Consider the following 12,709-nt stretch of genomic DNA (forward strand, 5'->3'; position numbering starts at 1 on the left):
TGAATAGAACCTTTCCACTCCCCAGCATTGATATTCCGCATCAAAATGAACATGAAATATAACTCAAAGAAAATCTCAAGATGAATACATACCAGGCACTCTTTCTCCGACAGCAGAATATAATACCAATGATGATGACAATTAGGAGGAGCAGGCCAGCTGCTAACACACCAAACAGTACACCATAGAATCTGGAATTCCTCATGAATGTTTCACAATATGTCCCTGTATATTGGTAAAAGGTTTGTGGATAACACCTGTCAGAGCAATGCAGAATGAAAATGGATAAAATATTTGTGGATTTGATTATCAATAAATAGAAGACAATCCCAATAACCAGCCTGTGACATCGATCACCACCAATTGAGTAAATAAACAAACAATAGGCGGAGGTCAGACTCCACCATTAGTTTCATTGATAAAGGTCTCCCCGGTTAGTTATACAGACCAAGAAGATCTCCTTTTGATTTTCTGTATTATGCCGAGTTTAGCTAAACCCAGGCAGTGTGACAGAGTATCAGTTTGACATGAGAGCGGTCTTGTCTCTGAATCTGAACATCATGGTTCCATTGCCCACCCCTGAGACTTAAACACATAATCCAGGCTGACACATCAATACAGGACTGGAGGCTTGCTGCAATGTTGAAGGAGCAGCATAGAGGGACTGCTGCGTTGTCGAAGGAGCAGTGCAAAAAGGATGCTGCACTGTTGGGTGAGCAGGACTAAGGGAATGCTGTACTGTTACAGGGTCAGGATCGATATGTCAAGCTATCAGAGATACCATCCGCTGAATGAAATATTAAGCCAAAGGACCATCTGACCTTTTGGGCCAATGTTAAAAATGGTACAGAAGAAGAGGGAAGCTCTCCCAGTTAACTAGCCAACATGTATCCCTCAATCCACATTGCGAAGATAGATTAATTGGTTATTACTCTAATATGCTGTTTCTGGAACATTGGTTGTCAAAGCTTCCCTACATTACAAAATGGTCGACAGTTAATGCTCCATTGGCTGTGAAGCACTTTGGACAAGGATGTGAAAGACAATAAAATACATAGCTGCAAGTTCCTTCTTATCAGCCAAGATTCCCATTTCTGGTCACTGGTAACGCTTGTTGGAAAGTAAGTGTGTTTGGATGTAAAGTCTCAGGGGAGGTACTCGTGACCTCCTGACCTGCACAGCCCATGCCTGAGGCCAACGTCAGACTCATAGACTCAGAAAGTTAGCCATTCACTGCCTAGGTGCACATATGAAGAATGAGCAAATATACCATGTGCTGGAGGATAGTTAGTGCCAGTGGAATCCAATCCCAGGAAGAAATATCACCTTGAGGAGAGGAGGGAACCTCGCTCAAAACAAGGTACAGCTACTTACTCGCAAACAGAGCCACCAGCTTGATTGAAACATTGGCCATTATAGTTGCAGATTCCTTGATTTATTTTGCAGGGTCCTTCACATATACAATGAATTCCATTGCTGCAGTTCACGGTGTAGTTGTCAAAGCTGACAGCACACGTAATATTCAATTCTGTGATATCTAAAGGAGATAATAAATACAAAATATAGCAAGGTCAGGAATTTGCACAGTCAGCATGTTGTCTTCTGTTTAGAAGCACTAGTCATGTCCTAACTCTTTGCTGAGAGATCCAAACGAGAGCAGAGGCCCACAGAACAAGGCACCATCTAGGTTGAAAAGAATTGAAGGACAGACCAGAGAGGTCGGTAAGGTGACACAGCGGTTAGCACTGCTGCTTCACAGCGCCAGGGACCCGGGTTCGATTCCAATCTTGGGTGACTGTCTGTGGATGTTTGTACGTTACCCCCAAGTCTGCGTGGGTTTCCTCCGGATGCTCCGGTTTACTCCCACAGTCCAAAGATGTGCAGGATAGGTGAATTTGCCATGCTAAATTGCCCCTTAGTGTCCAGGGAGGTGCAGGTTATGTATGGGGATAGGGCGGGGGAGTGTGCCTAAATTGGGTGCCTTTTCAGAGAGTAAGTGCAGATCCAATGTCCCTCCTTCCGCACTATAGGGAATCTATGGAGGTCATGGGGCAATGGCTTAGTTAGGCTACGCCACTTGAATATATTATCCCATTGCTCGGATGTAGTTCCAAAGAGAATACCTTCCCGTTCTCCCTGTGTAATCCTAGACCATGACCATAATCTGGCCGCTCAAGTGTGGAGGATTGCAGGAACCTTCAGGGAGATGTACTCTAGCATGAATCAGCACTTTCAGGAGAGAGACATGGAAGAAAAGGGTAAAAGAAATTCAGTAAGTTTTGCATACTCCATATTTGTGAGCGTAGTACCTACTTTTGATGGGTGGAACTGGAGCATAAACATGGTTGAGAGTCACCATGTTACCCACAGACTCTGTGAGATTCTTCAGTGTATCTGTGGTGTTAACAATACTGAGCAGCGTTGTTGTTAGGCCATTGTTTAAATAGTTGATTTCTGTCTGATTGTTGGTGTAGTTATACAGTCCACTGCTGTTTGCTACAATGCTTCCTTCTCTATGGAGGAAAACAATCCAGGGTTAGATTACAGGATCTCCTCACCTCCTAGATATCCACAAGGCATAGGCCCCTGGATCAAAGAACAACATAATACCCGGAGACACAGTAAGGAAAGGAGACCCTGGAGGAAAGGGAATGCAGACCAGCTGGGGATGGGGCAGCAGGGCGATGGGAGAGTTCGAAGCAGCCAGAGAGGATAATATTGCACAATTGTTTAAAAAGTGAGAAAGTGATAGACCAAGTTATTTATGGCCAGTCTTTCTGACATCTGCGGTGAATAAATTATTGGAACCATTTCTGAGAACTGATTAATTAGAAAGGCATAGATCAATCAAGGACAGTCGGCATGGGTTTGTTGAGGGAAGGTCATAGGAACATAGAAGCAGGGATAGGCCATTCAGCCCATCGAGCCTGCTCCACCATTCAATATGGTCATTGCCGATCACCCACTTTAATGCCTTTTCCACCACTTTATCTCCATATCCCTTTATATGACTAGTATTTAGAAATCTATCAATCTTTGCTTTCAACATATCTAATGACTGAGCTTCCACAGCCCTCTGGAATAGAGACCAATACTGCACACAGTACTCCAGGTGCAGTCTAACCAAGGTTCCATACAATTGAAGCAAGATTTTACTACTTCTGTTCCCAAATCCTCTTGCAATAAAGGCTTACATACCATAAATAATAATATTCGCTTATTGTCGCAAGTAGGCTTCAATGAACTTACTGTGAAAAGCCACATTCCGGCGCCTGTTCGGGGAGGCCGGTACCGGAATTGAACCCGCGCTGCTGCCTTGTTCTGCATTACAAGCCAGCTGTTTAGCCCACTGTGCTAAACCAGCCACTATTGCCTTCCTAACTGCTTACTGCCCCTGCATGTCTGACTAATTTGGTTGATTGTTTTGAGCAGGTAGTGTGTCTGATGAGCCTACTTCAATTTTAGAAAGGCTTTTGACAACACCCCACATCGCTGACTGGTAAGAAAGGTAAAAACCGACAGGAAAGTGGCAAGTTTAATCCAAAATTGGTTCAGTGGTAGGGAATAAACGGTTATGGTGAATGGGTGTTTCCAGTGGGGCCCACAGGGATCCAAATGCAACCCCTTTCTTATCAATGATGTAAATGATCAAGAACTTTGAAGATGCTACAGAAATTGGCCATGTGATTGATAGTGAGGATGAAATCTGTAGATTGCAGGAAAATAGCAGGCTCAGGGTGGAAAAGTGGCAATGGAATTCAATCCAGGGAGGTCTGAGCATATGCATTTGCAAAGAGCAAACAAGCAAAGGGAATGAACAATAAATGTAGGATTCCGAGACGTGTAGAACAGAGAGATTTTGGAGAGCATGTCTGGAAAGTAACAGGACAGGTAAAGGTGGTTAAGAAGACACATGGGATATTTGCCTTTATCCGCCGAGACATAGAATATAAGAGCAGGTAAGGAATGCTGGAAGTGTACAAATTATTAATTAGGCCACAGTTCGAGTGCTATGTACAGTTCTGGTCACCATGTTATAGGAAGGATGAGAACATGCTGGAGAGGGTACAGAGAAGGTTGACAATGTTTCCGCCAGGACTAGACAACTTAAATTATGAAGAATGATTGGATTGGGCGTTGTTTTCTTTGGATAAAGGAGGCTGAGGAGAGAGTTAATTGAGTTGTATAAAATTATAAGAGGCTTAGATAAGGTGGATAGGAAGGACCTATTTCACAATGACGATTGACTGAGTACCCAGAAATCCATTATTCTTGTGGGAACACCTGAGCCCTAGAGAGAGCATTATTTGATCTACAGCTCTCATCGATGTTAATTTCACAATGTTTCTTTACACAAGGTTAAGTGGTTTCAAGAGATAGCTGTTTCTGTTATTGATACTTCAAAGGGCCTGGATGATTGTCACTTTTATTGCCATTGTAGTGAAATGACTTTTTAAAAACTTGGTGGAAAGTAATGAATGAATGACTTTAAGCCATTTTTTTACACAATATCACTCTCGGGTTCATTGGTTCCACACAATGTATAGTGGATCAATGGGCATGGAAGTGCATAGTGGGCATGAGGGACCATGGTAGAGGAGGGAATGCTAGCCTGGCATAGAGGTTATGAGGGGCCATGGGGTGTGGAGTGCCATCACTTGGAAATGGGCACATGAGGGGCCATAGGTTGCGTGTGATGGGATCCTTGCCTTGGCATAGGGGGCATGAGGGGCCATTGAAGTTGCGTGAGGATCACAAGGCATGGAGAATGCATGGGTGTGTGTGAGGGGTGAGGGCATGCTGACGTTTTGTTTAACTTTTAACTAGGACGAAGTTCCACACTGCCAAGGCGGGATTTTTTAAGCAGCCCAACGCGGCACCCAGCAGCTCCTGTGACTCTCTGCCTTCTTCCCCAGGTTGGCTGGCTCAAATCTAGCCTGCACCCAACTTCTGGCATTGAAGATCCCATCTTTGTGGCCACCTTCTCCTCAGGTGGGCTGGCGGAGCCTGGAAGTTTCTTGACTCCAGTGATGAAAATCCAACCTTATATTTCAAAAGAATTGGTTGCAAACAGTTTGGGGTGTTCTGAGGTTGTGAAAAACTATGTGAAAGTAAATCTTTCTTTGCTTCTTATATCTCTTCCTGCTATTATCTGTCTCCCTTATACCTACCACCTATAGTCTTCTCCCCTGATTTGGGCTCTTCATGTGGAAAATATGACTCCCAGGCTCTAATATCCCAGGTTTAACAGGAGTGCCATTGAGCCCAATCCAATCGTACCCAATGTGTGCACAAGGCAGTAGAGTGGGTGCACAAGGCAGTAGAGAGGGATGCACAAGGCAATAGAGAGGGGTGCACAAGGCAGTAGAGAGGGGTGCACAAGGCAGTAGAGTGGGTGCACAAGGCAGTAGAGAGGGGTGTACAAGGCAGTAGAGTGGGTGCACAAGGCAGTAGAGAGGGATGCACAAGGCAATAGAGAGGGGTGCACAAGGCAATAGAGAGGGGTGCACAAGGCGGTAGAGAGGGGTGCACAAGGCGGTAGAGAGGGGTGCACAAGGCAGTAGAGAGGGGTGCACAAGGCAGTAGAGAGGGGTGCACAAGGCAGTAGAGAGGGGTGCACAAGGCGGTAGAGAGGGGTGCACAAGGCAGTAGAGAGGGGTGTACAAGGCAGTAGAGAGGGGTGCACAAGGCAGTAGAGAGGGGTGCACAAGGCAGTAGAGAGGGGTGCACAAGAGAGTAGAGAGGGGTGCACAAGGCAGTAGAGAGGGGTGCACAAGGCAGTAGAGAGGGGTGCACAAGAGAGTAGAGAGGGGGAAACAGGTACTGGCAGGAAGCTTGGCTGATTTTCTCACTACACTGAGACTAATTGTTTCACCTAACTGCCTAGATCAACAAAACTAGCACATGTGTAATTGAATTTGCACCCTCTAGCATGTGACGTGAGTCATTCACTTCCTTTATATACTGAGGCAGGAGCCTAGATAAACATCTCTAAATTAGGTCTTTACATGAAACAAAGTATTGGATTGTGAAGTGAAACTTACAGAAATTGGTAGATATATTAGTTAATTTGTTTAGGTCTTTGTTTGTCCATGGGGAGCACTTCACTGAGGAACTCATTGTCTGAAAAACTGAAGAGATTTTCCAAAACATACCTGAGTTCATTTATTACCACTTTGTGAAAGTGTCTTGGTGAAGCCTTTTTGTACAGTGGGGTCAGCTGTGAGAAACAAAGAAAGAGATTAATTCAAACTAATACTATGACTATTTTGCAAAACTACTGACATTGTAAGAATTCTAATTGATGATTGAATTTGAAAACACATATAAAGAGAAAGTGGATGTGGGAGTGTGTTACATGCTGCAATCTAATTGAAGGATTTGGGCCGGTTTAGCTTAGTTGGCTGGACAGCTGGTTTGTGATGCAGAACGAGGCCAGCAGTGGTTTCAATTCCCGTACCGTTACTCCCGAGGTTACTCATGAAGGCCCCGCCTTCTCAACCTTGCCCCTCGCCTGAGGTGTGGTGACCCTCAGGTTAAACCACCACCAGTCAGTTCTCCCCCTCAAAGAGGAAAGCAGCCAATGGTCATCTGGGACTATGAGGACTTTATCTGTATGGAACATACCTGGGAGTGTGTTACATAATCTAATTGAACAGTTGAAGTGCCTTATATACAGAATAGCAGAAACCCTTCTAATTGAAGGGATTGAGTAGTCTCTGTAGAGAATAGCAGATACCTGGGAATGAGTGATATGCTGTATTCTGTTTGAATGGTTTATATATAGAATATAGGCAGTAGGAGCAGAAGTAGGCCCTTTGAGCCTGCTCCGCCATTCAATCAGATCATGTCTGATCTCTTCTTGGTCTCAATTCTTCCTGCCCACTTGTTCCCCATAGCCGTTTAACCTGATTTTTAAAATCAGAAATATATCTATCTCCTTCTTGAAACCTTTTAATGACTCCGATTCCACGGCAATATGAGGCAGCGGGTTCCACAGATTCACCACCCTCTGCGAGAAGCAGTTCCTCCTCACCTCAGTTCGAAATCCTACCGCCTTTCAACCTAAAACCATGACCTCTCTTTCTAGATTGCCCCACAAGGGGGATCATTTGGTCTACATTTACTTGATCTATCCCTTCTAGTATTTTATATACCTCGATCAGATCCAGTCATGCGAATGTCACTTTAAGAAGTGTTTCGCTGCTCATGTTACTGCAGTGATGTCAGAGTGTGGGCGGAGCTGAGCTCTGGCTCTGCTTTTTAGTTTTACTTTGAGAAAAGCTTGGGTGTGTCTGTGTCTTTTTGGTTTTGTTTTCAGTGTTGGAGCTGAAGCCAGACAAAGCAGCTGTACTGCTGTTCTCTCTTCCATGAAAAGACCCCCCCGGGGGTCGGAGAATCGCCCGGGGCCGGCGTCAATCCCGCCCTCGCCGTGTACCGAATTCTCCGCCCCCTGAGATTTGGCGGAGGCAGGAATTGCGCCGCGCCGGTCGGCGGGCCCGCCGCGGCAATTCTCCGGCCAGCGATGGGCCGAAGTCCCGCCGCTGACAGGCCTCTCCCGCCGGCGTGGTTTGAACCACCTCTCTTGCCGGCGGGACTGGCGGCACGAGCGGGCCCCCGGGTTCCTGGGGGGGGGCGCGGGGCGATCGGACCCTGGGGGGGTGCCCCCATGGTGGCCTGGCCTGCGATCGGGGCCCACCGATCCGTGGGCGGGCCTGTGCCGTGGGGGCACTCTTTTTCTTCCGCCCCCACCATGGCCTTCACCATGGCGGAAGCGGAAGAGAACCCCTCCCCTGTGCATGCGCCAGTGCGTCAGTACTTTCGGCCCTGGCTGGCGTGGCACCAAAGGCCGTTCACGCCAGCCGGCGGAGTGGGAACCACTCCGGCGCGGGCCTAGCCCCTCAATGTGAGGGCTTGGCCCCTAAGGTGCGGAGAATTCCGCACCTTTGGGGCGGCCCGATGCCGGAGTGGTTCACGCCACTCCGACACGCCGGGATCCGCCGCCCCGCCGGGTAGGGGAGAATCCCGGCCTATCTCTTGATCGTTTGGTGAATTCAGAATTATAAATGTTCTCAGTAGTGACTTTAACTTGATGTGCTTCTGTTAAAGGTTATGTTTTTTGTAAGTCTTCTGGATGTTAAAAGGACAGCGTAAGCATTACTTAATGTTGTATTCTTTGGGGTTGTATTTGAATTGATGGTTGCTAAGATGTTCACTGTATGTTTTAAAAAGGTTAACTTTGAGTTCATAGAATAAACATTGTTTTGCTTTAAAAAAATCCTTTTCCATTTCTGCTGTACCATACCTGTAGAGTGGGCCATGTGCTCCCCATACCACAATCTAGTAAAATTGTGGGTCAGGTGAACTCCATGATACATTTTGGGGTTCTCTATACCCTGGCACATAACAATCCCCTCTCATCCTTCTAAACTCCAGCGAGTATAAGCCCAGACTGTTCAATCTCTCCTCATATGTACCCCTTCATCCCCGGAATCAATCTGGGGAACCTCCTCTGAACTGCCTCCAACGCCACCGCAGCCTTCCTCAAATAAGGAGACCAAAACTGGACACAATCCTCCCGATGTGGTCTCACCAACACCCTAGATAATTGCAACAACAATTCTCTACTTTTATATTCCAGTCCTTTTGCAATATATGTTAATATCCCTTTTGCCTTTTTAATTACATGCTTTACCTGCAAACTGGCTTTCTGCAATTCATGAACAAAGACACTCAGATCCCACTGCCCAGACGCATTTTGAATCTTCTTAACAATTCGATAAGAATTTGCCTTTCTGTTTTTTCGTCCAAAATGGATAACCTCACACTTACCCACATTAAACTCCATCTGTCAAATTTTGGCCCAATTTCCGAGCCTATCTATATCCATCTGTAAACTTTTGTTCTCCTCTTCACTTTAGGTGGGCGCCTAAATAGGTGGGCGCCCAAATAGGTGGGCGCTTTCCCACCTATTTTAGCATCATCCACAAATTTTGATATGTTACACTCTGTCCCTGCTTGCTGATCATTTATATAGATTGTAAATAGAATAGCAGAATAACAGAATTGCAGATACTCAGGAGTGTGTGAAAAATTGAAGGAGTTTGGGTGTTTTATATGTAGGATCGCAGATACCTGGGAGTGGGTTACAAGCTGGAATCTAACCAAAATTTCAGGAAGTACCGAATAATAAATTCCTGGGAATGAGTTACATGTTGGAATCTAAACCCAGAGCTCAGGTGGATTTTATACAGAAGAACAGATAGCCAGGTTTGAGCTCGGGACAGGATGTAATTGAACAATTAGTATGGTTTATATGTAGAATAATGGATACTTGGGAATGAATCACGAGATGAATGCTATAATGACTGATGTGGTTAATGGAATGACAGACAACTATCTAAGCCAAGAAACAAACGACAGATTTACTAACTGGTTAATTTTGAAAAGTCTTTAGGAATCATGACTGCTGTTTACAGTTTAATGTAAAGTTTAGTGATAATGATTATTATTTAAGATATCGAGGGCCGAAGGGCCTGTTCTGTGCTGTACTGTTCTATGTTCTATTTATTCTCAGGGGGCAGTTATTTTTAATGAGAAGCAGTTGTCATGCTTCATTCTTTTGAACAATGCAACATGACAACGTCATCCAAGTTAAACCTGGTCACTGAGTTACAAATATCATCTCTTTTGAAAGTTTTATTAATATATATCTGCATAGATTTGCAAGAAATATTGGTGATTCTATTTGCAACACATGTCAAGACTCACCAATGAAGTTAGGGAGCCAATGAGATTTTTATAGACCGCAGATGTGGTATTTTCCAGCATTTTATCCCAGGTCTTGTTTATCCAGAGTGACAAACTGACTTCCCTCTGTGGTGTGTTCGGGCCTGAAACAGGAGGGGAACATGCAAGACATAAGGGCATTGTATTAACGTCACTGACCAACACACATATTGCAACATTCATTAATTAACGGCTCAGCTGATTCCAAGATTTTACTTCTGGGTGGAATTTTCCATTCTGGAGACGCTTGGGTGAGTTTCTTCCATGTCATTCCCATGCAACGGCCTCCCCACGTGGCTCATCTGAATCCTCGCTCTCTTTGAATTCAATGTTCTCCTCATCCGAGGGGACATTTTGCTCATCCATGTCTCCCTGTGGCAAAACATTGCACTTTGCTGTGTAAGGCTGTTCAGGGCTCAGCAAACAACCAGTATGTGGGACACCCTCTATGGTGAAAGTTGGAGAGTCCCACCTCATCGGTCCAAACATCGGAAACGCATCTTAGGAGGTCACTTGTCTGCTAAATTACATACCTTATGGCTAATTGTGCTCTTTGTCGACCTGACCTCATCCCTTTTCGAGGCCACTTGTACCCTTACTTTCCGAGTCCCCTCTGGTGATTGTCCCTTCAAGGGCAACGCAGGTCATGTGGGGCAGCACAGCGGCGCAATGGTTAGCATTGCTGCCTCACAGCGCCGAGGTCGCAGGTTCGATCCCGGCTCTGGGTCACTGTCCGTGTGGAGTTTGCACATTTTCCCTGTGTTTACGTGGGTTTTGCCCCCACAACCCAAAGATGTGCAGGGTAGGTGGATTGGTCACGCTCAATTGCTCCTTAATTGGAAAAAATTAATTGGGTACTCTAAATTAATTTAAAAAAATTAACATAGGTCATGTGACCCTTAGTCTGCTGGTTTGCCGTTAAAGGAACGATTACCACATGGCGATTGCCCTTTTAATGGCAAGGCAACCCTCCCACTCCAAGAGGACGTACAATATGCCCTCATGACCTTTCAGGTCCCAACCTATAGGCTGGAGATGCCTTGACTATACCATCTACCTCACAGTACCATGCCTCTAACTCCCAAGACCAAATCCATTAGGTGACTGGCCACGACCCGGACACTCTGCTGTGCACGACCGTCACTGCTGAGAGAGGCCTTCCCCTGTTCCAGACCAGGACCAAGCCATACATGCTCTGCAGAGCCCTCTAACATACCAAGCACAGCCCCAGGACAGTCCTTTCAATCTGACAGCGCAGCCTCAGCCCCAGGTGTTTGACATACCCTCAACAGTGCAGTAACTTATGGGTGGCACAGTGGCACAGTGCTTAGCACTGCTGCCTCACGGCACTGAGGACCTCGGTTCGGTCCCAGCCCTGGGTCCATGTCCTGGTGGAGTTTGCAAATTCTCCACGTGTCTGCGGGGGTCCGGCCCCCAAAACCATAAAAGATGTGCAGGGTAGGTAAATTGGACAAGCTAAATTGACCCTTAATTAGAAAAAACAGTATTGGGTACTGTAAATTATAAAAAAGAACAGTACAGGCACGGAACCAGGATAGTCTCTGACCCTACCTTGGCAATCTTACTCTTGTCTTCATGAGTCAACTCTGTTCATTGATCAGCTCCTAGTCCTGCCTTAGTCTAGCGCCTTTCCTCCCCTGTCACACCCAACCCCCAATCCTGCCTCAGTGTTCCCATCTCCAGTGTCCCTCCCCCTCCCCCACCCCCCACTGCCTCCGTCCCCCCCACCTCTCTGCTGTATTGCCGCCTGTGTCGAGTCTTGGTGCCACTTTTGAAGCAGGCACACAAACTTTCTCAGCAACACACTTAAAGGTGCGCAAAAGCAGCATCTATATACCTCAAAATCTTTGATTAAGTGAAGCTCGCCAAACACACACCACTTAAACACTGTCAAAAGGGGCCATTCTAATTATCTGTTTGTGTGGCACTAAATTTGGTGGGGGAAACGTGATTCCAGTCAGGTAACATTTTAATGAACATTCATGAGATGCAAAGGAATGGAAATGTGGCTCCCGACATAGATCAGTGAGAAATTCGACCCACCCTCAACCTGCCATTAAAGTTGGAAGAACAAAATTCCAAATTAATTACCCATCGGCAGGTATGCCAAATCTAGTCCCTGCCTGCCACAATTCCCACCAGTGGAGTGAATGGAAAATCCCACCTTCAATGTCCTCTCCTTTGCCACACCCTATATCTTGGGATGGGCTACACCTGCAACATTGCTTACTGAAAGACCTGGGGCTGGATTCTCCGTTACTGGGACAATGTCCCCACGCCAGCGTCAAAACTGTGGACTTGCACGCCAGAACAACTGCCGTGAAAGGGCCACATATTCCTAGTCCTGCAGGGGGCCAGCACGAACCCAGTGTAAATCTAGCAGCTTTTGCTGCAGATATGGGCCCCGCACTTCTGGGTCAGAGGCCGCGCATGCACACGGCGGCGGCCTCCAGCGGTCGCGTCGTGCTCCATGGTGGACTCGGACCGCGGAGCTGGACCCTGAAAATTGACCCTCCGATCGGCCACGTGCCGACCCTGTCTGCCCGCACAAACATTTCCTGGCCGCGTAAAAGGCCCCCCCCCTGCCCTCCGATCGGCCCGCCCCAGACCAGGTCTGAGTCCGCAGCTGCCATGCTAGTTTCCTGACCAGCTGGACCACATTAGATCCACGGCTTCGGGACTTCGGCCGGTCGATGGCGGAGCGGGTCTCCAGGCGGCGCGGCGTACTCCCTGAGTACGCCGCCATTCAGGGCTCGCAGAACCAGGGAACCAGTCTCGATTCCATGCGGCAAGACTGATTCTCCGCCCCCGCGCCGGCCGTGATTTCGGCGTCGGGTTGCGGAGAATCCAGCCCCTGTTCTTCATTTGTGAGCCCAACTAATAATATTGGACAATGGGC

General features: G+C 46.8%; 1 protein-coding gene across 1 annotated transcript in view; it reads right to left on the minus strand.

Annotated features, from left to right (window-relative positions):
* Positions 1-12,709, minus strand: part of LOC119951056 (serine-rich adhesin for platelets) — a 35,602-nt gene that overhangs the window by 15,498 nt on the left and 7,395 nt on the right. Inside the window, exons 2-6 of the mRNA XM_038774092.1 lie at positions 9,772-9,893; positions 6,156-6,220; positions 2,314-2,513; positions 1,375-1,537; positions 93-257 (exon numbers count right to left, since the gene is read on the minus strand). Coding sequence (XP_038630020.1) covers positions 93-257; positions 1,375-1,537; positions 2,314-2,513; positions 6,156-6,220; positions 9,772-9,893 — 715 coding nt within the window. The remainder of the gene's footprint in view (positions 1-92; positions 258-1,374; positions 1,538-2,313; positions 2,514-6,155; positions 6,221-9,771; positions 9,894-12,709) is intronic.

The sequence above is a fragment of the Scyliorhinus canicula genome, chromosome 16 (genome assembly GCF_902713615.1).
Source record: "Scyliorhinus canicula chromosome 16, sScyCan1.1, whole genome shotgun sequence".
Classification (NCBI taxonomy): Eukaryota; Metazoa; Chordata; class Chondrichthyes; order Carcharhiniformes; family Scyliorhinidae; genus Scyliorhinus; species Scyliorhinus canicula.